The following is a 27,265-nucleotide window of genomic DNA, read 5'->3' on the forward strand; positions in this document are numbered from 1 at the left end:
AAGGGTGAACCAAAAACTGACTTTATTATTTGAATTTGCTGCGTTGCCCCTTATGAGCCGGCTTCCGGAACTGACATCAGCGCATTGCTGCATCACTCCTCGGCTGGCAATGCACCACGTGGAAGTGGGTTTTTTTTAGCTCGCATGTGGCATCAACCTTGGGCTTCCTCTTGGTAGTGAAGGAGGGTTGGCGCCATGTTGGGATGGCTGACTGTTGTGGTGATTCGGCCCATCCACCCGAGTGGTTGCTCAGCCCACTATTCCAATAGGGAAAAAACGAGAATTTAAAAAAATAAGTAATGTCAGAACCCTTAGTTTTGTTCAGTGGCACATAGGGAACAGCAAATAAAGTATATCGGTCAGTCACTCGGACAAATTGACAGAAATGGAGAAAAGTAGTTAACCAGTGCAGGGGCAACATCGTTTACTAATGAGAGGTCCATCCATCTGTTAGCAGCAGAAAAACTATCCTTGAATTTGGTGGGTCGTGATTTCAAGCCCATTCGCAGTAGCTATGCCTGACAGAAGCAGGGGAGGGAAGAAGAGAAGTTATCCTTTAATATCCTGGATCCATATCCTCTCCATCAGGACCATTCATTCCCACTCACCTCCATCCTTACCTTAGCTCTTCTGCAGCTAATCCTTGTCATTGTTTCCTCAGGATCTGACCATTCCAGTGTTTCCAGGCCACCATTTTCCCTTCCACCCTCCATAATCTTCAGATCACTTGCTGCATATTTCCAAACCCACTATTTTTACTTATCCTTTGCTCTGCACTCTCTGATCGACATTGGCAGCAGGTTCAACAGTTTTCTCCGCAACTCCTCTACCTTTTCAATGCCTTACATTCTTTGTGTGCCTTTATAATCAGTCGCTTGCATTAAGATTGCCAATATCTGCCTCAATAATAAATTTATTTTACAATTTAGAGATACAGCATGGTAAAAGGCCCTTCCAGCCCACAAGGCCATGCCACCCAAATTCACCCATGTGACCAATTGACCTACTCACCCCATATGTCTTTGGAGTGTGGGAGGAAACCGGAGCACCTGAAGGAAACCCACGCAGATACAGAGAGAACGTACAAACTCCTTACAAACAGCAGCAGATTCGGTACTGTAATAAAGTTGCTTTAACCTTGACACTAAGTGTACCACCTATCTGTCTGAATAGGGCATCTTAAGAGATTTCCCTTTGGAAAATATTTTACACATCATATTATTGATAAAATGGGTTGCTTACAAAGATTAAAAATGTAAACAATATTTGGCTCACATACAAAAAAACTTTAATGAATTTATAACTTTTAAAGAGAGCATTTCCAGCAGTCAAATGTTTTGATTTCCATGAAAGATGATGCTTAAATACAACTGACAATAATGATTCTTCATTTGATCGAATGAGTGGATCCTCATCAGTCATTGTGATGTTGAATTCCACATGGTCCAAACTTCTGAATCAAGATTTCAGATTCGTGTTTTCTGGAATATAAAAAGCATCAGTAATACTAAGATTCTAATCCTGAAACAGGATTATTGATTCTCACAATATCAGAGCCTACCACTTACTTTCTCAAGTTGTAGTAATATGGAGTAAGATGGCTACATCTATTTCAACCATTATCTGTGAGGTTAAGGAAGGATATCCAAAGAGAGTGACAGATTTTGCAATTATTCTACAAAATCCTTAAAGCTTGGTCACAGGTAATTCTTTTTAAGGGAAAATAAACCATTCATTTGTATGGCACAATTGATCAGCTCGTGAGACCCTGGACAGCCTATATCCAATGAAGTATGCCCAAGATATAATCATATATTGAATCCTACATGAGGAAAGAGTGGTGAAGGGTCAAGAAGTTGTGCAGCGTGTGAGCCTGAGGCTTAGCTGAATGTAAGGGGTTAAATGATCAGGATGCACAAGGGATCAGTTTGGAGGACTATGCAGTTGCAACTTATTGTGGATTGTGTAATCCATGCATTGCAATTTTGACTTAATAGGCTTATGTTATTGGCCTGCTGCATGGAGCTGGGGTTATTTAGATAAACTAAAATAATACAGATGCTGGAAATAGGAAGTAAAAACAGAAAATGTTAAAACGCCAAGTAGGTCAGGCAGGGTCTGCAGAGAGAGATAGAGTTAATGTTTCAGGTCAGTGAAAGTCTCTCACTCAGAATCTACCTGACCTGTGTATTTCCAGGGGTTTTAGTCCCCTTTCTGTATACAGAGAATGGGTTGAGGTGAGGGGGAGCAGGCAGAGCAGAAGAAGCAAAATTGAATTGTATTGCTCATTGTCACAGGCATGTAAATATAATGAAATGCTTTGTTTTATGTGCTATCCAGACCAGACAACTCGAGTGCAGCAGATAATCAATAATAACATTAAAGTACATTGGAAAATCAGGTATCTTAAATATAAGACTGGAGTGGTGTACGCAAGGAGATAAATTTATTTCTTTGTTAATATGTGCAATAAACCAAAATTCAGTTGCTGATTGACATTACCTGTATATGGATTTTAAATTGTATTTTGTCATGGGATGTGGATGCTCCTGGGGGGCTCTTCTTGACCACCGTTAATGCTCTTGGACTGAAGAGAGAGTTAGGTAACTTTTGAAGGCATTGGAGCACATTAGTGGAGCTGGGGATATACCCACACGAGGATGGTAGATTTTTACCGTCATGCAAACGTAACGCCTCCTGTGCAGCCTAAAACATTGAATTTTCCAATTTCAGAGAATCCCCACCCTGATCCTGTTCCATTGTTTCCATCTCTCCATTAAGACCATAAGACATAAGAGCAGAAATAGGTTATTCAGCCCATGAAGTCTGTCCCCACCATTTAACCGTGAGCTGATCCATTTTCCTACACAGCCCAACTGCTCAGCCTTCTCCCCATAAACTTTAAAGCCCTGGCTAATCAAGAACCTGTGGTGGTGAAAGCAGAGAGAGAGAGATACACACACAGCCACCACGTTGAGGGTTGTGAGAGATGATAAAAACTGATATACAAATATGATGAAGATACAAAAATTGATACATGAGTAAATGAATGAAGCCAGTACAAACAGGATGAGACATGGATATTAGAATGCAGGAAGCAGAATCAGTCTGAGTAAGATAAGGATTTCCTAGCCTTGTATGAATGAGATAAGGATAGACAATAGATAATAGAATGTAGGGTTAGTATGAATGAGATAAGGGTCTTCTAGCCCCAGATAGAATTAGCAAGTTTAAATATGTAATTGGTAAGCCTTAGACAGTATTAGCCAGTTCTACATATGAAGAGGACACAGCCCTGAGGGTCGGGAAGGTGTAAATTAGAACAAAGACAGGGTTGTGAATAAGGACAATGACGATAATGACATGAGAAGACACCAACAGGATACCCCCCTGGTCCTCCAAGTGCACAACGTAGGCAGGCAGGATTACCTAATGCCAAACCTCTCCAGGAGGCAGAAGAATGTAAGGGGGAGGGTATTCCTATACTGAAATGAACTGTATAAAAGTTGGGTGAGCCCCAATGTATGTATGTATTCCCATGGTAAGGGGAAGCACCCAACTTTGCATTGTTGTTTAATAAATGTTCTCTGTTCTCAATTTTTGTCTCGAGCAATTTCTGTGAAGGAACATCTATTTCTAACAACTCCCTCCACTGACAGAGTGCCCGACGACGGGGGTAGGTGCAACCCAGCTGATTCAGCTGGACTCATGGACGGAGGGTGACTGGTCAGTGGATGAAGCGAGTGATATCCAAGAAGAGGCATTGAGAACAAACAACGAGAGGATGTTGAAGAAGCGCGCTAGAGATTGCTACTGGAACTCAGTAAGAGGAATTCTACTTGCCTGTTAGTATGGGAAGTGTGGGTAGCAAGGAAGAGAATCCTAGTGAAGGATGTGAGAATCAGATAACCACTTACAGCCCGTTGGGATTAATGTTATCTGACTGGGGCGCGGGAAAGACCCGTGGAAAGAACAAACTGACCATGGTCAGGTATTGTTGTATAGAATGGGTTAAAAGCCCGATTAAAGGGAGCTCTGTATACTGGCCAAAGTTCGGATCCGATGATGACTGGATGTGTCAAGCATTGAACATCTGGCTCTATCAAAACCAGAAAGATAATCTTGAGAGCAGGGAATATGCAGTCTGCTGGCTCAAGGGATCGTTCGAACAATTGGTTTTGAATGAAATAGAATGCAAGGACAAGAGAGATGAGGAACCTTTTGTCCCCGAACCACAAGGATGGGATGTGTTACATTCCCTTCCTCCACCTTATGTTCCTCCTATGCCAGCTCCTATCTTTCCTCCCCCTCCTATGCCCTACCCTTCTGCAACTTTCCCTCCTCCCCCACAGCTAGAGAAAAGAGAAGAGAGTAGGAGTGGTATGATGACCCGTTCACAAAGCACTCAATTGCCACCTCTATTGACCAGAGAGGGAGGCGACTTTAATTCAGAACAGTGTGAGATTCTTCAGGAAGAAAGGGCAGAAACCTCTGATTCATTTCCCAGTGTGAGAGATGGGAAAATTGATCTAAAATTATGAACATGGAAGAAACTAAAATTCATCAGTTAATGGCTGTAACCAGTACAAACAGGATAAGCTTGGGGGTTAGGATGCAGGAAAGCAGAGTCAGCACGATTAACATAAGAATCTTCTAGTCTTTGTGACAAGACCATAAGACTAAGAAAAGGAATGGTAAGGTACAATAGAATGTAGGAAGTTGAGGTAGTCTGGATCAGATAAAGGTCTCCTAGCCCTGGACAGAAGTACCAAGTCCTACATATCTAATTAGCTAACCATACACAGATTTATACATATGAAATTAGCCAACCCTAGATAGAATGAGTCAACTCCGCATACCAAGAGATTGTAGCCCCGAGAATCAGGAAGGTGTGAATAAGGACAATGACATGATGGGACACCCACAGGATACCCCCTGGTCCTCCAAGTGTACTGAAACTGCACGTAGGCAGGAAGGATTACCTATGCCAAACCCATCCAGGGGGCAGAAGAATGTAAGGGGGAGGGCACTCTGATACTGAAATTGACTGTATAAAAATTGGGTGAGCCCCAGTATGTGTGTGTATTCCCAGGGTAAGGGGAAGCACCCAACTTTGCATTGTTATTGTAATAAATGTTCTTTGTTCTCAATTTTTGTCTCGAGCAATTTCTTTAAAGGTACTTTAATTTCTAACAAATGGGGGCTCGTCCGGGATCACACTCCCTCCACTGACAGAGTACCCCGACGACGAGAGTAGGTGCACCCCGGCTGATTCAGCTGGACTCACGGGCGACGGGTGGCTGGTCAGTGGAAGAAGCGAGTGATATCCGAGAAGAGGCATTGAGAACAAACGACGGAAGGAAGCGCGCTAGAGCATTGCTACTGGAACTCGGTAAGAGTAATTTTACTTGTTTATAAGTATGGGAATAATGAGTAGCAAGGAAGAGAGTCCTGGTTCAGGATGTGAACACCAGATAGCTACGTACAGCCCGCTTGGGTTGATGTTATCTGAGTGGGGCACAGGAAAGACCCGTGGGAAAGACAAACTGACAATGGTCAGGTATTGTTGTATTGAATGGGTTAAATACCCGGTTAAAGGGAGCTCCGTGTACTGGCCAAAGTTCGGATCCGAGGATGAATGGATGTGTCAAGCTTTGAACATCTGGCTCTATCAAAACCAGAAAGACAATGTTGAAAGCAGGGAATATGCAGCCTGCTGGCTCAAGGGACCCATTGAACAACTGGTTTTGAATGAGAAAGAATTCAGGTATAAGAGAGAGGAGGAACCTTTTGTCCCTAAATCACAGGGTTGGGATGTGTTACATTCCCTCCCTCCACATGTTCCTCCTATGCCGGCTCCTATCTTTCCTTCCCCTCCTATGACCTACCCTTCTGCACCTCCCCCTCCTCCCCCACCACTAGAGAAGAAAGAGGAGAACCGGAGTGGTATGGTGACTCGCTCACAAAGCGCTCGATTACCACCTCCGTTGACAGTAGAGGTAGAACATTGTAATTCAGAACAGCGTGAGATCCCTCAGGAAGAAGTGGCAGAACCCTGCGATTCACTTCTCAGGGAACAGGAACACAAATCTAAGAAACCAGAAATTAGCTGGATGCGACCCCTGCGGGAGGTTTCCGTGGGAGAAGGTCTGGGGTTCGTAAATGTGCCCCTGACCAGCACTGAAGTACGTAATTTCAAGAAAGAATTAATCTCCCTGATAGAAGATCCCCAGGGATGTGCCGAACAGTTAGACCAATTTTTGGGACCAAATATATATATAATATGGGGGTCTCGACATAGAATCCCCAGCAGGGGAACAATTGGTACTAACAGGTTTTGTTACCAACTCAGCCCCAGACATTAGGAGAAAATTACAAAAGACAGAAAATTGGCATGAGCAGGGAATAACCCAGCTTCTACAGATCACACAAAAAGCATTTGTCCAGACATCTGAGGATAAGCAGAAAGCAAAGGCTAACATTTTGATGCAAGCAGTTAAAGTAATAGTAGATGAGTAACATGGAAAAGGCAGGGACTGTGTGCCAGCTCCTGAATGTTGGGAGAAGCGTCGGGAGTGGGAGAGTAGAGACCAGAGATAATTTCATAAATCACGACTTCCCACTTCAGTCACTGACCAATATTGATTAAAATTCATGCTAAAAATTAAATGTCATAAATGATCGTTTTTCAATACTGTAGAATTAGCGAATTTAACTACCAGTTAATTCCAATTTATGAAATAAATTGTATTCAAATGTGATTTTGCACAGGGAGTACCTGAGAGTTGTGATGTTATAACATTTGCAGGGAGAAATGTTTGCGCAAATAGGGTGAGTTCGACACATCTTATTTTAAGTATATGTAAGATAAAGAAAGGATCTGATGTGTAAAGTGGCTGGATCAGCCAGTTGAAGGGGGAGTGTGCATGTCCCTTTAAGTGCACTGTGGCACTTGAAATTGAGGCTTCAGGCTCTTGTCTTGCAGTTAGAGGTATTTCTTCTACACATTCAGCAGTCAAGGTCCGTGAGTTTAAAGATCACCCACCTCTGGAGAATAAAGATACCTCTGGGGATTCCTATGGGGATTCCTATAAGTTTAATCATTCATTTCTCTGGTGCATTTTCCTCCGGAGTGAAATTAATGCCTCAGCACAATTTCTCTGTATTGCCGCTGTTATTTAATTCATGATAACTTTCCCCATTCATCAGGTTTATATTTAAATCCGGTAGTGCGGAAGTTACATTGTAAATAATCACGGAGGTAAACCCTGCGCGACTGGATTCAGCTTAATGGAGAAATAAACCTGCGAACTGGTCTATGGTGGTGTGTGAGTACTGCAATAGGTGGAATATGATTTACATTGGTGGCATCGTTCAGAACAATTGGGCGCATAGGAATAATAATAGCATTAATTACTCACAGATCTTGTACCTGATACTATTCACTACGTCCCGGCTTCAGGACTGGGAAATTGGCATGGTACAGAGAAATTGCCATGGCACCAATATTTCTTGATTCACTAATGACTCCACAAGCTCCAGGATTCATGCAGCTAAACTTTAAGTGCAATATTATAGAAACTAGCCGGTACTTAAATGATTGTGTGTGCAATCAACATTGCAAAAATATGAAAGGTAATACAGGTGCTCCCCTACTTATGATTTTACGATGACACAATAGCATGACTGTCATTTACTTTCATATAATGTGTTAAAGGTCATCACAAGCATCATTGATTTTTCCAATAAACTTTGATAATTTCTCTAAGGTGAATTTTTTGTAGCCTCGTTGGTTAATCACATTTTCGGAAAGCTTACAGGGACTGTTGGGGGAGAGCAGGGTAGTGAGATCAGTATGAGGACTGATACAGTGCTGTTAATGTTAGACAAGGTACGTCTCCAATTAAGATTTTTTTTCAACTTACGCTGGGTCTGCTGGAACGCAACCCTATCGTAAATTGAGGAGCACCTGTGATGTTCTTCTATCTAAAGCCAGCTTTAGATAAACTCTTATCATTCTGACAAATCCAGGTCTAAGTCTAATTTTCCTCCAGCCTTTGAGCAAGCGCTTCCACTGCTGCATCTTACTGATCACCTCCTCACCAATGAATCAGAAGACCATGGTGTATGGCACTCACTGCACAAGCAGTCTGAAAATGTATACAAGCCTGTTCAACTTCATTTTACAAAATCAACAATCGGTTCCAGGCTCCCCAATGCTCTCTGTGGAGAGAAAATTGCCAGATTTTTACCCTTTTAATGCCCTTGGTTATGTTTGCCTCTTCTCAAAGATTACATGGCTGCACAGAGGAGCAAGGCTGAAAGTGCCTTGAAGTAATCTGTTGGCTGCACTTGTGACCTTTAGTCAGAAAATGCATGGGCTCTTGTCTCACTTTGGGTAGTGTAGCGGTTAGTTCAACTATATTACAGTGGCAGTGATGAGTAGATGGATGTGAGGGGGTTGGAGGGTTATGGGCAGGGAGTAGGTAGGTGGAACTAGTTGGAGTTTCATGTAAATCGGTGCAGACTAGAAGGGCCAATATGGCCTGTTTCCGTACTGTTATTGCTATATGGTTATTATATGGAATATGGTTGTGAGCTGTGGCACAAGGCATTTTACTTAAGGCAGAACTAAAGGTTGAATATGTTTCAAGTTCTCTTGCAGAGGCTCTTGTGCTACAATGTCTGTTATGTACTCTAACAAATTGGAGGGTTGTGCCCCATACAGACAAGCAGCTCCAACTGCATTTTAATAAGGTCTAACATATTCAAAACCCATGCAAATATGGTTTGTGTTTCATTTTACAATTTTTACACTAACACAAAGGAAAGTCAGATTGTTATTCATTTTATTAAAATCTAGTGATTGGTTATATGTAAAAGCATGGCAAGAGGATCAACTAAAACCTGCCTGGGATGGTCCCTTCTGTGTACTTTTAATTACAGACACCGCAGTAAGAACAAGAGAGAAAGGCTGGACCCACATTCAAAGAATTAAACCAGCTTCTGAACCACAACATCACGACACACAGATTCAACCCTCAACCTGGCGTGCAGTTCCTCATCCTTCAGACCTGAAACTTACACTGCGCCGTGACAAAGTGCCGTAATGTTACATTTATTGTTGTATTTTTTTAACTGTTTATACATTTATTGTTGTATTTTTAACTGTTTATTTTTTTTAACTGTTTATTCATTTATTGGGGTATTGTTTGTTAACTGTTTATGTCACTTCATTACTCGCTATGTTTTAAGTCCTCCTGGAATAGGGGCAGCAGAGGTTACAATTGTGCTCCTTTAGAATGTAGACAGGGCATAGATTTAATGTATAGTCATAGTGGGATATGGGTTAACAAGGGATTCCAATACGGACCAGGGGAACTGAACAGCTTTAGTGGAGTACATCTAATTTGTATCTTAGCCTACACAGGTATTAAAGACAGGAGTTTTAAAGCGATAACACAAAGGACATGGTGGGACAAAGACAGACAGAATGGTAGTCAGGATTGTACATGTCGCAGAGAGAGAGAGTTAATACATATGCTAATGTTAGCAGACAAGCTGCAACACACAGTTAAATCACAAGAAACAATCCCCCCCCAGCTTGGTCTCTTTTCATCACCCTGTGAAGGGGAGCACCAGTTACCAACAACGTGAGCTGCTTGACACTTTAATATCAGGCTCCAGACAGCCTTCGGAGATCGGTGGCCCTAGGGTTCGGTGCTGAAGAGGACATCAGATACTAGCCACAATTCAACGGAACCGCCTGACTACTGCTACTCGTTCGCTGCTGAAGGCAGCGTTTCTCACAGACTGCTACTCGTTCGCTGCTGAAGGCAGCGTTTCTCACAGACTGCTACTCGTTCGCTGCTGTAGGCAGCGTTTCTCACAGACTGCTACTCGTTCGCTGCTGTAGGCAGCGTTTCTCACAGACTGCTACTCGTTCGCTGCTGAAGGCAGCGTTTCTCACAGACTGCTACTCGTTCGCTGCTGTAGGCAGCGTTTCTCACAGACTGCTACTCGTTCGCTGCTGAAGGCAGCGTTTCTCACAGACTGCTACTCGTTCGCTGCTGTAGGCAGCGTTTCTCACAGACTGCTACTCGTTCGCTGCTGAAGGCAGCGTTTCTCACAGACTGCTACTCGTTCGCTGCTGTAGGCAGCGTTTCTCACAGACTGCTACTCGTTCGCTGCTGTAGGCAGCGTTTCTCACAGACTGCTACTCGTTCGCTGCTGAAGGCAGCGTTTCTCACAGACTGCTACTCGTTCGCTGCTGTAGGCAGCGTTTCTCACAGACTGCTACTCGTTCGCTGCTGAAGGCAGCGTTTCTCACAGACTGCTACTCGTTCGCTGCTGTAGGCAGCGTTTCTCACAGACTGCTACTCGTTCGCTGCTGAAGGCAGCGTTTCTCACAGACTGCTACTCGTTCGCTGCTGTAGGCAGCGTTTCTCACAGACTGCTACTTGTTGCTGCTGAAGGCAGCGTTTCTCACAGACTTCGTCAGGACAATGCTTACAAAAGTCGGGTGGTTAAAAGACACTGCTTCAATGTTTCAACGTGAATCTGCCCATGCCCATGTTCAGACGTGGCAACTTCGGACTGATGTGGGATGGACTAGACTCTTTACTGAGAACTGGAGCCTGATACTCGCAACCCTAATAAGCAGCTGGACTCGCTACTCTGACCTTCATGGTGCTCCCCTACCTAAAGACCTTACACAGAGATTACAATTCGGTTATTGACCAGCTGGGTAAAACAACACCTTACACTTGAAAGATCAGTATTACTGATCTAAAAGAAAAGTGAGGGGGTGGGGGGGGAATCAGTCACACTGACACTAGTAACCAAAGATCAGTAACACTGATCATGGTGAAAGATCAGTATTACTGATCTAAAAGAAAAGTGAGGATTGTGAGAGATGGGAAAATTGATCTAAAATTATGAACATGGAAGAAACTAAAATTCATCAGTTAATGGCTGTAACCAGTACAAACAGGATAAGCTTGGGGGTTAGGATGCAGGAAAGCAGAGTCAGCACGATTAACATAAGAATCTTCTAGTCTTTGTGACAAGACCATAAGACTAAGAAAAGGAATGGTAAGGTACAATAGAATGTAGGAAGTTGAGGTAGTCTGGATCAGATAAAGGTCTCCTAGCCCTGGACAGAAGTACCAAGTCCTACATATCTAATTAGCTAACCATACACAGATTTATACATATGAAATTAGCCAACCCTAGATAGAATGAGTCAACTCCGCATACCAAGAGATTGTAGCCCCGAGAATCAGGAAGGTGTGAATAAGGACAATGACATGATGGGACACCCACAGGATACCCCCTGGTCCTCCAAGTGTACTGAAACTGCACGTAGGCAGGAAGGATTACCTATGCCAAACCCATCCAGGGGGCAGAAGAATGTAAGGGGGAGGGCACTCTGATACTGAAATTGACTGTATAAAAATTGGGTGAGCCCCAGTATGTGTGTGTATTCCCAGGGTAAGGGGAAGCACCCAACTTTGCATTGTTATTGTAATAAATGTTCTTTGTTCTCAATTTTTGTCTCGAGCAATTTCTTTAAAGGTACTTTAATTTCTAACACCAGGGAGCAGGAACCTAGAACAAATAAGCCAGAAACTAACTGGATGAGACCTCTGCGGGAAGTTCCCGTGGGAGAGGGTCTCGGTTTCGTAAATGTACCCCTGACCAGTACAGAAGTGCGTAACTTTAAGAAAGAGCTGATTTCCCTGATAGAAGATCCTCTAGGGTGTGCTGAACAATTAGATCAATTTTTGGGACCAAATACATATACCTGGGATGAGTTAACATCTATCTTTAAGACCCTGTTCACTTTGGATGAGCGTGGAATGATTTGCCAGGCAGGGATTAGAGTCTGGGATAAGGAACACCAAGGGGGACCAGAGGCGATACCCGGAGAAGCTAAATTTCCCTTGACAAAACCAAATTGGGACAAGAATACTAGTGATGGTCGCACACTAATGGAAGAATATAGGGTTAATTTGATACGAGGAATCAAGGAATCTGTTCCAAAGGAACAGAATTTTAAGAAAGCCTTTGAGGTTCCCCAAGGTCCCGAGGAGACCCCTTCTGCCTTTCTGAATAGATTGCGCACGGCCATACAGCAATATGGAGGTCTGGACATAGAATCCCCAGCAGGGGAACAACTGGTACTAGCAGGTTTCGTTACGAACTCAGCCCCAGACATTAGAAGGAAATTACAGAAGACTGAGAATTGGCATGAGCAAGGAATAGCCCAGCTTCTACAGATCGCACAAAAAGCATTTGTCCAGAGGTCTGAAGATAAGCAGAAAGGAAAGGCGAAAATTTTGATGCAGGCAGTCAAGGGAGTCGTGGAGGAACAACAAGGAAAGGGTAGGGACTGTGTGCCAGCTCCTGGACGTTGGGAGGAGAGCCAGGGGTGGGGAAGTAGATGGAGGAGTAGAGGAGGATTCAGGGGACGACGACCATTCCCGGGACCCTGTGGAGACCCAGGTAGAAATTGGGAAACAGGAGCATTAGTTTGCTACCATTGTAAAAAGGAGGGACACTTTAGGAAAGATTGCCCACTGCGAGCCAGGGAGACGCGATCTTACGCCCTGATGGAAGCAGATTATGAATAGGGGGGTCACGGTTCTCAGTCAATACACACAGTGGGGCTGCATGGAGAACCATTAGTAAATTTAAGCATAGGACCCCACAGTGTCAAGATCGTATTTTTAGTTGATTCTGGGGCAACACGGTCTAGTATTTTACATCAACCCTAGGGTGTTAGGATAGAAGGGACAGTGATAGTTTCGGGAGTAGGAGGAAGAGATTTTACAGTCCCTGTATTAAGAGATGTAAAAATTCAAATGGGCAAAAAGGTAATCACAGAGGATCTTCTACTAGTTCCCCAAGCTGGAGTTTGTCTGTTAGGACGAGATTTACAGGACCAATTGGCTATCGGCACCAGACCACAAGAATCAGGTATCGGGGTTCAACTATATGTATTAAGTGAGGAAGATCGAGAACTTATAAATCTGAGAGTATGGGCAGAAAAAGGCAATAGAGGAGTGTTAGATATTCCTCCCCTACAAGTTACCTTAAAAGACACTCAACAGGTTATCTGACGAAAACAGTACCCCATTCCTATGGCTGGCCGAAAGGGGCTGTAGCCAGTAATTGACCAGTTGGTAAAAGATGGTATACTCGAATCTTGTATGTCACCTTTTAATACCACAATTTTACCTGTCCAAAAATCAGACAGTACCTATCAATTAGTGCAGGACTTGAGGGAGCTAAACAAGATTATTCTCACCCGTCACCCAGTTGTACCTAATCCCTACACGATAATGACACTAATGGTTTAGTGTCATTGATCTCAAAGATGCTTTCTGGACCTGTCTATTAGCCACAGAGAGCAGAGACATGTTTGCCTTTGAATGGGAAAACCCTTTTACTGGACGTAAGAATCAATACCGGTGGACTGTCCTTCCCCAGGGCTTTACAGAATCACCAAATTTATTCGGTCAGGTCTTAGAACAAATACTAGATGAGGCTTCTCGGAGAGAGAATTGTCAGTTGATACAATATGTTGATGACTTGTTAATTACTGGAAGAATGTACGATTTAGCTAAACAGTTTACTGTTGAACTTTTAAATTTTCTAGAGAATAAGGGTCTTAGAGTGAATGAATCCAAATTACAATTTGTACAATCAGAAGTTAAATACTTAGGTCATCTGGTGAGTCAGGGAACTAGGAAAATAAGTTCAGAGAGAATACGTGGTATTCTGCAGATTCCCCCTCCCAAAAATGCCCAAGAACTTCGGAAATTCCTTGGTTTAGTGGGATTCTGTAGAATCTGGATTGAAAATTATTCTAGCCTGGTCAGATTTCTCTATGATAAACTCGCGATTGTAAGAGGCGAAGCTGTTGTCTGGACAGACGAAGAGATTAAAGATTTTAACTTCGTGAAACAGAGCCTTATTAGTGCCCCAGTCTTGGCACTACCCGACTTAAATAAGCCTTTTGCCTTATATACCAATGCGAGAGGAGGTGTAGCCACCGGAGTACTAACCCAAGAGAGGGCAGGCTATAGACAGCCAGTTGCTTTTCTCTCAAAAGTTTTAGACCCCGTTTGTTGTGGATGGCCAGAATGTGTGCTAGCCATCGCAGCCACTGCTATTTTAGTTGAGGAAGGACGAAAGATTACATTTGGTGCCCCGATGATAGTTCACACCCCTCACATAGTCCACAATATTCTCTTACAGCTTGCTGGAAGGTGGCTCACAGACTCTAGAATTTTAAAATATGAAGCGATTCTAATGGATAGGGATGATTTGACCTTGCTTACAACTAAAAACCCTAACCCAGCAGCCTTCCTGGTCGCTCCAAATTCTGACGATACCATTAATGAATTAGAACATGTGTGTTTAGAAGTTATAGATCTACAGACCAAAATTAGAGAGGATTTAAGTGATCAGCCTTTACAGGAGGGTGAAAGATGGTTTATTGATGGATCTTCACGTTGCATTGATGGAACTCGCTATGGCGGGTATAGTGTAGTGGATGGGAAAGAAGGAGTGGTAATTGAAGCTGGTTGCCTCCCTGGTCATTGGTCAGCACAATCTTGTGAATTATATGCCCTCTGTCGAGCACTTCAGGGTCTAGAGAGTAAGGTGGGTACTATCTACACCGACTCTAAGTACGCTTTTGGGGTAGTGCACACCTTTGGGAAGATCTGAAAAGAACGGGGAATGATAACTGGTAAAGGACAGAAGTTAGCCCATGAAAACTTAATTGTCCAATCCCTCGATGCCCTTATACTACCTAACGAAATAGCTGTAGTACATGTACGAAGTCATCAAAGTGATGACAGTCTCAAAGCCCAAGGGAACAGACAGGCTGATGCAGCTGCCAAACAGGCTGCACTAGCAGAGAAAATTGACATGCACCTGTTACTGCCCACATCACTAGAGGTTAAAAAGACTTCCATCTTTTCCCGGGAAGAGGAGGTCTCCATGAAAGACCAGGGTATGCTCCAAATGGCCGATGGGTTGTGGTGGATGGCAGATGGACGTCAAGTCCTGAATAAAGCCTTGGCTCGCCAAATTGTAGATCAGATACACCAACAGACACACTGGGGAACCCAGGCACTTGTCGATACTTTTGTGCAATCACTTCATTGCTTCGGCATATACACAATAGCCAAACAAAGTACTCGGGGCTGTCCGATCTGTCAGAGAGTAAATAAGAAATCTATGCGCCAGGTAATGCCTGGCGGCCGCGATATAGCCATACGCCCATTTCAACGGATACAAATTTACTTTACAGAACTTCCTAAGATAGGAACTTACAAATACCTCCTGGTGATGGTAGATCATTTCACACGATGGGTTGAGGCTTTCCCAACCCCTAATGATCGTGCCAGCACCGTTATCAGAATACTAATGGAATCTGTGATTCCACGATATGGTATGATTCAAACCATTGACTCAGATCGAGGTACACATTTGACCTCTCAGGTACTCCAGGGAGTATGCAAGAGACTGGGAATAGACTGGCAGCTACATACCCTGTGGCACCCCCAAAGCTCAGGCCGTGTTGAACGAATGAATCAAACCTTGAAAAATCAGCTCACTCGACTCCATGAAGAGACTGGCCTCTCTTGGATTAAATCTTTACCCTTAGCTCTAATTCGAACTCGCACAGCCCCTCGTAAGGACCTTGCAGTCTCACCATATGAAATGATGTTTGGTCTTCCTTACATGGGATTCCACACTGATACCACTATCCCTGAAGCTAACGACCAATATATTTCTAAATTTTTACAGGGGCTGTCTACTTCTCTCCATGAATTAAGACAAAAGGGCTTATTAGCTCAAACGCCGCCCCTGGAGTATCCTATTCATTCTATTAAACCGGGTGATTGGGTTTATGTCAAATCATGGCAAGATAACCAACTTAAACCTGTCTGGGATGGCCCCTATTGTGTACTTTTAATTACAGACACTGCCGTGCGAACGAAAGAAAAAGGCTGGAGCCACATCCAACGAATTAAACCAGCTACTGAACCACAGAATAACAACTTTGATAATCTATCCTCCACCTGGCGTGCAGTCCTTCATCCTTCTGATCTCAAAGTTACACTACGTTGGGATAAAGTGCCGTAATGTTGTTTCTACCATTTACTGTATTCTTTCTATTATTTACTGTATTGTTTAATTGTTGCCTCCCAATTTCTGGGACTCCATTTAATTACTCACTATGTATTAAGTCCTCCTGGAATAGGGGCAGTAGAGGTCACAATTTTTTACCTTTAGAATGTAGACAGAGCATAGATATAATGTATAGTCATAGTGGGATATGGGTTAACAAGGGATTTCAACACGGACCAGGGGAACTCAACAGCTTTACTGGAATAGATTTAATTTGTATTTTAGCCTACACAAATATTAAAGACAGGAGTTCTAAAGGCACAGCACAGAGGAGATGGCGGGATGAAGACAGACAGAATGGTAGTCAGCATTGTACATGTGGCAGAGATAGAGTTAATACATATGCTAATGCACACGGACTCGCTTCTACTCACAACCTCACTGATACTCACACTAAGCTAACAGACAAGCTGCAACACACGGGTTAAACGATCAGAAACAATCCTCTCCAACTTGGTCTCTTCTCAAACATCCTTTGGGTCTCTCATACATTCAGAATGACAAACACCACCCCGTTAAGGGGAGCACCAGTTACAAATGACGTGAGCTGCTACAGAACTCTAAAGCTGCTTGGCATTTAAATCGTTTAATCAGACTCCAGACAGCCTTGAACATCATCATCAAACGGAGATCAGTGGTCCTGAGTTTCGGGGCTGAAGAGGAACGGCAGATACGAGCCACAATTCAACAGAAACACCTGGCTCTCAAATACTCGTTGGCTGCTGAAGGCAGCGTTTGTGAAAGACTGACTAAGGACAATGCTCACAACAGTCAGGCGGTTAAAGATATTTCTTCAGGAGTTCGAAAAGCTTCCCATACCCAGGTACAGACTTGGCAACCTTGGTCCGGTGTGGGATGGACTAGACTTTTTATTTGTAACTGGAGTCTGATACCCACAGCCCTTATAGCAGCTGGACTCGCTATTCTGACCATTATGGTGCTCCCCTGCCTAAAGACTTGTGTACTGTTCTTAATTCATCGACCCCCTCGCCAGAACACAATCACCCAAAGGATGTGTGTTTCCCAACTTTCATCTGAAGATACTGAGACCGCAGTCCGTTTATTGACCAGCTGGGAAAAACACCAAGTTGTCAAGTAAGACATTTTCATTTAAAGACATCAGTAATACTGATCTAAAAGAAAAGTGAGGATTGTAAGAGATCAGTAACACTGATCATTGTGAGAGATCAGTATCACTGATCTAAAAGAAAAGTGAGGATTGTGAGAGATGATAAAAACTGATATACAAATATGAAGATGAAGATACAAAAATTGATACATGAGTAAATGAATGAAGCCAGTACAAACAGGATGAGACATGGATATTAGAATGCAGGAAGCAGAATCAGTCTGAGTAAGATAAGGATCTCCTAGCCTTTAGATCAGCAAGTTCACTGTATGAATGAGATAAGGATAGACAATAGATAATAGAATGTAGGAAGTAGAGTTAGTATGAATGAGATAATTCTAGCCCCAGAATTAGCAAGTTTAAATATGTAATTAGTAAGACAGTATTAGCCAGTTCTACATATGAAGAGGACACAGCCCTGAGGGTTGGGAAGGTGTAAATTAGAACAAAGACAGGTTGTGAATAAGGACAATGAGGATAATGACATGAGAAGACACGACAGGATACCCCCTGGTCCTCCAAGTGCACAGAAACAGCACGTAGGCAGGCAGGATTACCTAATGCCAAACCTCTCCAGGAGGCAGAAGAATGTAAGGGGTGGGTATCCCTATACTGAAATGAACTGTATAAAAGTTGGGTGAGCCCCAGTGTATGTGTGTATTCCCATGGTAAGGGGAAGCACCCAACTTTGCATTGTTGTTTAATAAACGTTCTTTGTTCTCAATTTTTGTCTCAAGCAATTTCTGTGAAGGTACATCTATTTCTAACAGGGTCGTTAATGACTTTTTATTCAAATTCAACCCGCCCCTTTAAGGGCAGCATGAGCTCAGTCACCTGGTGCATTGTGACATCATAATCATTGCCCAGGGTTCGCGCTGGAAGGGCTGCTGGAGTTAGAGAGAAACCTCTGATGATGCTATTTCCCATGGCTGCCCCGCCACGTGGTGATACAAGCGGGGCTGGTTCGCCATGAGGATGTAGAAAAAATGTATAATGTCAACTTGGAAATCAGAAGAGAACCTGAGAGTACAGCAATGGTACATAGAAATGAATAAATGTATTCCATTGGAAAAAATAACATACAACTTAAAAAATAAAGTCACATTATTTGAACAAATTTGGGATCCGTACATGGAACACAACAGAGAGGGCCTACCGCGGATCTCCACCCCCTAAAATGATAGAATGAGAAGAGGAAATGAACTGACCCAGTGTGTAAAAGTAGATGACACAATTTTCTTGATAATTTTCATTGTGTGATGACATTGTTTAATGGGTTTATTGAATTGTATATGTTGAACGTTTAATGGGTTTGGAGGGGTGTTGGAAAGGGGAGAAAATGTCACTGTATATTCAAGAGGGAAATTATTGTGTGTATTTTGATTAATATGGTTCATAGTGTGAAAAATTTTAAAAAAAATTTTAAAAATGGATGTGCGCCGCCACACAAACCCCTCCAGAACCGGCTACATGTCCTGTCGCTTTGGCGGCCGGCCCCGGCGCTTGGTCACAGCCGTCTGCACCAGCTGTGTTAAGTCCAGATGGGCCACCTTCAGGCGGTCCACTGTAAAAAGTTCCTCCCTCTCCCCCCCCCCCCCATTGTCTAGGGTGAAGGTTACTCCTGTCCGGTGCAAGACTTTGTACGGTCACTGCAGCGACGCACCCTGTGGCATCCTTTGCACAAAAACAAATTGAGCCAAATCGAGTTCTTTGGGGAGGTGGATTGGCCGGGTGCCTTGGCATGTTGGGGGTGGGGGAGCCAGGGAGCCCAGTCTCCTGCAGAGGTCTGCCAACAGGTTTGCTCGGTGGCCACAGTGTCAGGGTCTGAGCTAAAAAACTAATCCAGTAGGAAAGCAATGTGCCATACACCATCTCTGCCGTCGAGGCTGTAGGTCCTCCTTGGGTGCCGTCCTAATCCCGAGGAGGACCCAGGGTAGCTCATCCGCCCAATGTAGTCCAGAGACCCTGGCCATGAGCGATGCCTTCAGATGACTGTGGAACCTCTCCACCAACCCGTTGGACTGCAAGTGGTATGCTGAGGTGTGGTGGAGCTTCACCCCCAAGAGTTTCACCATCTGGGTCCACAGGGTGGACATGAACTGCGGACCCCTGTCACTGGTGATGTGCACCGAGACTCCGAATCAGACGATCCATTGGTTGACCAGAGTCTCCACGGAGGCTTCCTTGATTGGCGCAGTCAACCACTGTGAGGAGGTAACGAGCCTCCCTTGACACCGGCAGGGGTCCAATGATATCGACGTGGATGTGTTGGAACCTGTGAGCCACCGAGTCAAAGTTCTGTAAAGGAGCCTGCGTGTGTCAGTAGACTTTGGAGGTCTGGCACCTGGTGCAGTTCCTGGCGAGCTCCGCCACCTCTCTCTTTAGCCCATGCCAGACAAACTGCTCTGCGACCATATGCACCATCGTCTTCACCGCTGGGTGAGCGAGGTCGTGGACTAGATTGAATTCCCTTGCTCTCCAGTGCGGCAGGACTATAGGATGCAGTGTACCTGTTGACACATTGCAGAGCAGTGTGTCCAGGCTGCTGAGCAACTGGATGCCTTCAAGTTTAAGGCCCAAGATGGCAGTCCGCAAGGCCTGCGTCTCCTCTGGGCCTGGGCCAGTTGCATGTAATCTAGGCCGGGGGAAAGATTGTTGATGGCGGGTCATGAAAGTGCATCCACCACCACATTGTCCTTACCAGCCCTGTGTCGGATGTCGGTCATGAACTCCGACATGTACAAGAATTGGTGCTGTTGTCTGGCAGATCACGGATCCTTGGCCATTGCCAGTTCATGGGTGAAGGACTTGTGGTCCGTGAAGACTGTGAATGGCCTGCCCTCGAGGAAGTAGTAAAAGTGGCGGATGGCCAAGTGTAGCGCCGGGAGCTTCCAGTCAAAGGTGCTATTTTTGAGTTCTGGTGAGCACAGCTGCTTGCTGAAAAAGGGCAGCGGGTGCCAGTGTCCATCGAGCCACTGTTCCAGAACCACCCCCCCCACCCCCACTGCTGTAGCTGAGGCGTCCACAGAGAGTGTCGTGTGCACCTCTGGCCGTGGGTACACTAGTGGTGTCACGTTGGCAAGGTCCTCCTTCGTCACGATGAAAGCCTTATTCGCCTCTTCTGGCCAGGACAGAGTCTTTTCTTTGGTGGCCATTAGCGCGAATAATGGGCGCATGGTACATGCGGCTCTGGGGATGAAACTATGGTAAAAGTTCACCATCCCCATGAACTCCTGGAGGCCTTTGAGGGTGGGGTTTTGAGGAAATGTTGGATGGCCGCTACCTTCTCTGGCAAGGTGTGGCCCCAGCCGCTGATATGATGAGCCCCAAGAACTGGAGGGTCTCCTTGCCGAAATGGCATTTGGCCGTGTTGACTGTGAGGCCGAAATCAGCCAGGTGAGCAAAGAGGGTGCAGAAGTGGGCTTTGTGTTCATCGCGGCTGCGACTGGCAATGAGTATATCATCTAGGTAAATGAACACAAAGTCCAAATCCCTCCCTACCGCGTCCATGAGGCATTTATCTCCATGAACATTTGGGCTGCATTCTTTAGGCTGAAGGGCATACGCAGGAACTCGAAGAGGCTGAAAGGGGGGATAATGGCAGTCTTACCCATGTCATCTGGGTGCACCGGGATTTGATGGTATCCATGCATGAGGTCTACCTTGGAGAAGATCTGTGTGCCATGGAGGTTGGCGGAGAAATCCTGTATATGAGGCACCGGGTACCTGTCGGGGGTGGTTGCATCATTCATCCACCAGTCCCTGCATGGTCTCCAGCCCCCAGACGATTCTGGGACCATATGGAGCGGTAATGCCCAGGTACTGTCTGAGCACCAGATGATTCTGAGTTCTTGGAGTGTGGAGAACTCCTCCTTTGCTTGCTGGAGCTTCTCAGGTGGCAGCCATCTCAGCCTAGCGTGCAGCAGGGGCCTTGAGTGGAGATGTGGTGGAAGACCCCATACTGGGGCACAGCGGCATTGAAACATGGCTCTAGGATGGCAGAGAACTCGCGGAGGTTGTCAGCAGCTATAGAGGCAATTTCGGGCCTGCAGGCATCTGCTGTGTCCAGTCGTGTGGAGTGGAACGTTCGGGCATTGACCAGCCTCTTGCCCTTCATGTCGACCAGGAGACCGTGAGCCCTCAGGAAGTCGGCCCCAACAGCGTAGTGCCCACGGAGGAAGGACGAACCTCCAGTGGAACTTCTCCCTCCCTATCTGGATCTGTGTCCTGTGAGTGCCATAGGTCCTGATGGTGGAGCCGTTGGCCGCCCGCAGGGTTGGACTGCGAGATCGGGTGCGAGTCTCTAATGCAGAGGGAGGGAAGGGCGCTCAGCTTGGACCCTGTATCCACCAGGAATCAGCGGCCAGTGGACCTGTCCATCACATGAAGGAGGCTGTTTGTGCAGTCAGGCGTCGCAGCCACCAACGGTGGCTGGCCTGGTCGTTTCCCTGGAACCCGCAAGGTTGGCAACACTCATGGGCTTGTGCTCCCCAGCTCTGGTGGCAGAAGCACCAGGGCGACTGGCCCTCCTCTGGCTTGGTCTTGGGGGTGAGCGGCAGTCTGCTAGCTCCCGGATGTGCCATCAAGTTGAAGGCTGCCTCATTCTCCCTCTTCGTGCGCTAGGGGGCGTCCACATGGGTTGCTGCCTTTCGCGGGTCTGTGCCGTCCTCATCCATAAGGTGCAGCCTAATGTTCTCTGGCATTTGTTCCAGGAATATTTGGCGGAAGAGAAATAGGGCCAGGGCCAACATCTCGTCCATCAGCGCCGAAGGACTACAGTCTCCAACCCCATCCAGGTGTAGGATCCTGGAAGCCCGTTGCTGGGGAGTAAGCCCAAAAGTTACAAGCAGCAGGTTTTTAAGGGCAGTGCCCACAGCTGTGGGGTGGTGGATGACGTCGTCCACCCTCGCTGCCGTATCTTGATCCAGAGTGCTCACAACGTGGTAAAACATCATGGCATCTGTGGAGATGTTGCGGAGTTGAAACTGTGCTTCCACATTCTCGGTCGGTGAGTCCAAAAGGGGGGAAGCTTGATGGAGACAGCGTTAAGCTCTGCTGAATCCATGGTGTTCAGGAGTCCAGAAATTCACCTAGGCTCGTCGGGGTCACCATTGTGGCGGTGTGAGCAGTGGAAGAAACACAGCCACCACATTAAGGGTAATTAATGACTGTTTTTATTCAAATTCAGCTCGACCCTATAAGGGCAGCATGAGCTCAGTCACCTGGTGCATTGTGACATCATAATCGCTGCCCAGGGTGTGTACTGGAGGGATGCTGGAGTCAGAGAGAAACCTCTGACGACGCCATTTCCCCATGGCTGCCCCGCCATGTGGTGATACAAGCGGGGCTGGTTCGCCATGAGGATGTGGCCGCCACAAACCCATCAATTCCTTAAATGCACCCAATGACCTGGCCTCCACAACTACCTGCGACAACAAATTTGGTGGCAACAGATTGACCACCATCTGGCTGAGAAAATTTCTGTGCTTCTTTGTTCTAAGCGAACACCCTTTAATCTTGAAGTTGTGCCCTCTTGTCATGGACTCTCCCACCATAGGAAATAAAACCTTTCCACATCTACTCTTTCAATATTTGAAATGTTTCAATGAGATACCTGCTCCCATTCTCACTTTAGTTTCAAACCTTCCCTTACCCCATGGCCTCCTTCTTGGCCTCTCTTCCCATCTCTCCCACTCATTTCTCCAGTATCCTATCACCTCTGTCTGCTCTTCCTTTTGTGCTTGATGCCTCCCCTTCCCACTTTAATCTTGATAAAAATCCATGTCCTACAATGTTAACTGTTCGTTTCTCTCTGCAGATGCTGCCGAACCCATTGAGTGCCTCTTCTCATCATTTTCTCAAGCATCTGCAGTTCATGTGTTTCTTTTTTCTATTTCCCTGAACTAGAGAGGGTCTTACAACAACCAGTTTCACGGTCACCATTATTTTTCAATTCATTCAATTACTTGAATGTAAATTCCTCAGCTGCCAGAGAGGAATTCACAATTATAGGTCTGGGTCAATAGCCTGGAAGCTAACTGCAGTGCTGCCAATGCATTTAACAGGTGCTGAGGATATATGGTAAGATGGCACACTACATTAATAAATGCCCTGACAAAAATATTTGTATCCACATTTAACGGCAGCTTAAATTTCTAAACATTGTTCATTCTTATCCCTGAGGTGATACTTACTGAGCTGCATTGCAGAGGTGGCATTCATTGTCATAGGTGATGCCATCGGTTCCACATATGGGTATATAGCTTTTTGGGCAGACTTGGAACAACTCTCTTAGCTGCTCACAAATGGGCTGAAACACAGATCACAACCACTTGTAGTCAGTCCAAAGCAAAAGCAAGCTAACGATGCAGCCAGGAAAGTAACACATCACAGCTCACCTCAGTGGCTTCGTCTGAAAATGAGAATTCGGCAGCTGAAAGGCAAAAGGTGAAGGTCAGATCATCACCATGGAAACAAAACATTGCAAAGCACAAGTTCAACAGATACTCACCCTTTGAAATTCCACAAAAATCCATTCTGGGCTTGGATCAAAGTACAGAGCCTCTTTTGCAACCAAAATCTAAATTGAGTTCCAGCAAAGTTGTTGATACTGAGACAACTGGGACTGAATAGATAGAGGTTTGTAAAACAGGGACTCTCATTAACTCTCACTCCCTCTCTACAGATGCTGCCTGATCTGTTGGGTCATTCCAGCATTTGCAGTTTTTACTTCAGACATTCTCAAACTTTACTGAGGAACCAATGCTGGGAAGAAACATGTGAATGGCATTCATGTTGATATTATATTCCATATTGGTTCTTCAGTATTCCCTGTATCACAATTAAATGTTCCACAACTGAACGTTCTTTCAAATTGATCCTCCCCTCCCCTCTCTTTCTCAAAGCCCTGAGCAGCAGAGAGCACCATCAATGCTGAGAATTCCTTGATGTAGCTTTGGTTACTGCAGTATTTCTCACACTGATCTCACGAAAACTGGTGATGTGCGGAGCATGTGGACCTGCTCTTATCTTGGTTCCCATTCTCTTCCATTCATCTCAAATTCTGCCCTCTCCCCCCTTGCTGCTGCCAAACTGCATTTTGCTGATGAAGGATTCCCTTGAGGAAGCTACAGGCTCCAGGGTTTGACTAAAGATCCAAAGGCAGGATCTTACAAATCCAAACTACATTGATCTACACACTCCTTTGATGAATTCTTATTGAAAGAACACCAGAATCCCCACCCTATCCATCTCATCCTCCACATCCTCCTCCTCTCCCACATTCTTCTTCACCCTCCCCAACTTCCCGCTCTCCCTACCTCCACCCCTTCTTCACACTTCACTTTTCTGCCCTCCTTATCCACCCTTCTCCCACATTCTCCACCCTCTCCCATCCCTTCATACTATCTCCCACTGGCCCCTCCTCCACCCTCCCCTCTCTCTGATGGTGCTGTTTTGAAATCACCTCTGGGTTCACTTTCCTCAATCCCACATTGCCATTTTCTCACACCTCACACCCAATCTAGTGAGAATTTGTTACGTTACATTTGACGTCCTGTTTTGCGGAAACTGCCAAAATGTTTGGCCTGGAAGTCAGCCTGAAGAAAACTGAGGTCCTCCATCAGCCAGCTCCCCACCATGACTACCAGCCCCCCCACATCTCCATCGGGCACACAAAACTCAAAACAGTCAACCAGTTTACCTATCTCGGCTGCACCATTTCATCGGATGCAAGGATCAACAACGAGATAGACAACAGACTCGCCAAGGCAAATAGCGCCTTTGGAAGACTACACAAAAGAGTCTGGAAAAACAACCAACTGAAAAACCTCACAAAGATTAGCGTGTACAGAGCCGTTCTTCAGCACACTCCTGGTCGGCTCCGAATCATGGGTCCTCTACCGGCATCACCTACGGCTCCTAGAACGCTTCCACCAGTGTTGTCTCCGCTCCATCCTCAACATTCGTTGGAGCGACTTCATCTCCAACATCAAAGTACTTGAGATGGCAGAGGCCAACAGCATCGAATCCACGCTGCTGAAGATCCAACTGCGCTGGGTAGGTCACGTCTCCAGAATGGAGGACCATCGCCTTCCCAAGATCGTGTTATATGGCGAGCTCTCCACTGGCCATCGTGACAGAGGTGCACCAAAGAAGAGGTACAAGGACTGCTTAAAGAAATCTCTTGGTGCCTGCCACATTGACTACCGCCAATGGGCTGATCTCGCCTCAAACCGTGCATCTTGGCGCCTCACAGTTCGGTGGGCAGCAACCTCCTTTGAAGAAGACCGCAGAGCCCACCTCACTGTCAAAATACAAAGGAGGAAAAACCCAACACCCAACCCCAACCAACCAATTTTCCCTTGCAACCGCTGCAACCATGTCTGCCTGTCCCACATCGGACTTGTCAGCCACAAACGAGCCTGCAGCTGACGTGGATTTTACCCCTCCATAAATCTTCGTCCACGAAGCCAAGCCAAAGAAAGAAGACATTTGTTCTCAGGAAAAGAGACCAAAAGTGTATCTGGCATTCCAAGTGTAGTCTCATAAATTCTTATTTGTATGTCATTCTCCGAAAGAGTATGAATGCTGTGCCAATGAAAGTTTGCAAAAACGAGGTGGCATGAGTTTTTACTGCACAAGGATTGAAGAGAAATGAATTAAAAGCGAGAAATTGAATTAAGCTTTAGTTTGGTTGTAATCTCAAATGCATAGATGATTTGAGGAGCAGAATGGACTACTCCTGCTCCTCTGATTCTGTACAATGAAAGCATTTAAAATGAAAGAGAAATATTTAAGAATTAATCTCTTAGTGTAAATACGTTTCCACTTTTATAAGTCTCTGATTCCCCAAATCCCAGAAATGTATTATCAACTTTAGTGTAGTGGTTAGCACAATGCTATTACAGCTCCAGCGATCGGGGTTCAAATCCACCGCTACTGCTTGTACCTTCTCCCTGTCATCATGTGAGTTTCCTCTGGGTGCTCCGGTTCTGCCCATGTTCCAAAGATGTATGGAGTTTGTAGGTTAATTGATCACATGGAAATGTTTGGGTTGCAGGGGCTCATGGGCCAGAAGGGCCTGTTACTGTAGGACCAGGCAGTATTTCTGAATTATGAATTAAAATGTTGTTGTTCAGGGCCAAATCATCAGTTGCCCTTTCTTTCCTTTGAATGGTGCGTGACCTGCTGAGTTTCTCCAGCACATATGTGCATCACACTCATTGAAAGATTGTGCATTTAATTGCATAACTTTCTCTCATGTTTTCACATTTTTGTTTTATTTCACCAGGCTTTACAGCACAAACTCTTTGGTTATCACCTTTCATATGCCACCAGGTCTGGCAACTTTAAGGACTCTTAGCAAATTATTTTCATAGCTCATCCAGTTATGTGGGCATAAGTAGATCTTGACTTCTTTTCCTGTTCAGTGTCACTGTCCAGAAACATTCCCGTATTTCCAAATCTCACCAAATATCAATGCCCATTTCTGAATCTGGATGAGAAAGTTCAAAGAACTAGTAGAAAGACCTGAGCAGGTACATTACTTTTAAAAGTGTCTTTTCACTCAAACTGTCAAAGAGAAAAAAAATGAAACCCAACAGTGCTGCAAAGAGTAACTTACCCAGAGTGGAGAGGAAGCAGAAGGAGACCAGAGCAAAAGCTGAGAATGCTTTCATTCTCCTGCAGTGGAGGCCAGTGCAATCCTCGTCCTCTATTGACGCTTGTCTCTGTGTGGCTTTGCACATGGTGGAGCTGGTTTATATAAAGGGAAGACTGCTTAATGACTCATTGAGCAACGTGAACTGCACAGAGGGTAAATGTGGACTTGGATGGCCCAGAGTGTGAGTGTATATATACACTATACACTTGTGTCTGTGTGCAAAAAATATCAACGAGTACACTGGAGCATGTCTAAAGCAA

At 45.1% G+C, this 27,265-nt stretch overlaps 1 protein-coding gene across 4 annotated transcripts; it reads right to left on the reverse strand.

Annotated features, from left to right (window-relative positions):
* LOC138757659 (serine protease inhibitor Kazal-type 1-like) lies at positions 1–27,265 on the reverse strand. 4 transcript variants are annotated; one of them, XM_069925345.1, is made up of 5 exons: positions 26,967–27,263; positions 23,740–23,774; positions 23,536–23,651; positions 2,503–2,587; positions 1,272–1,481 (listed from the first exon to the last, which is right to left on the reverse strand). In XM_069925345.1, the coding sequence occupies exons 1-5, from the start codon at positions 27,088–27,090 to the stop codon at positions 1,467–1,469; spliced, it is 375 nt and encodes a 124-aa protein (XP_069781446.1). In that variant the 5' UTR covers positions 27,091–27,263; the 3' UTR covers positions 1,272–1,466. The 4 variants fall into 4 exon arrangements, with proteins under 4 accessions (XP_069781439.1, XP_069781454.1, XP_069781446.1 ...); XM_069925338.1 differs by lacking the exons at positions 1,272–1,481; positions 2,503–2,587 and adding an exon at positions 1–257 and having other exon boundaries at positions 26,967–27,265; XM_069925353.1 differs by lacking the exons at positions 1,272–1,481; positions 2,503–2,587; positions 26,967–27,263 and adding exons at positions 1–257; positions 23,853–24,435.

This window comes from Narcine bancroftii, chromosome 1 (assembly GCF_036971445.1).
Source record: "Narcine bancroftii isolate sNarBan1 chromosome 1, sNarBan1.hap1, whole genome shotgun sequence".
Lineage (NCBI taxonomy): Eukaryota > Metazoa > Chordata > Chondrichthyes > Torpediniformes > Narcinidae > Narcine > Narcine bancroftii.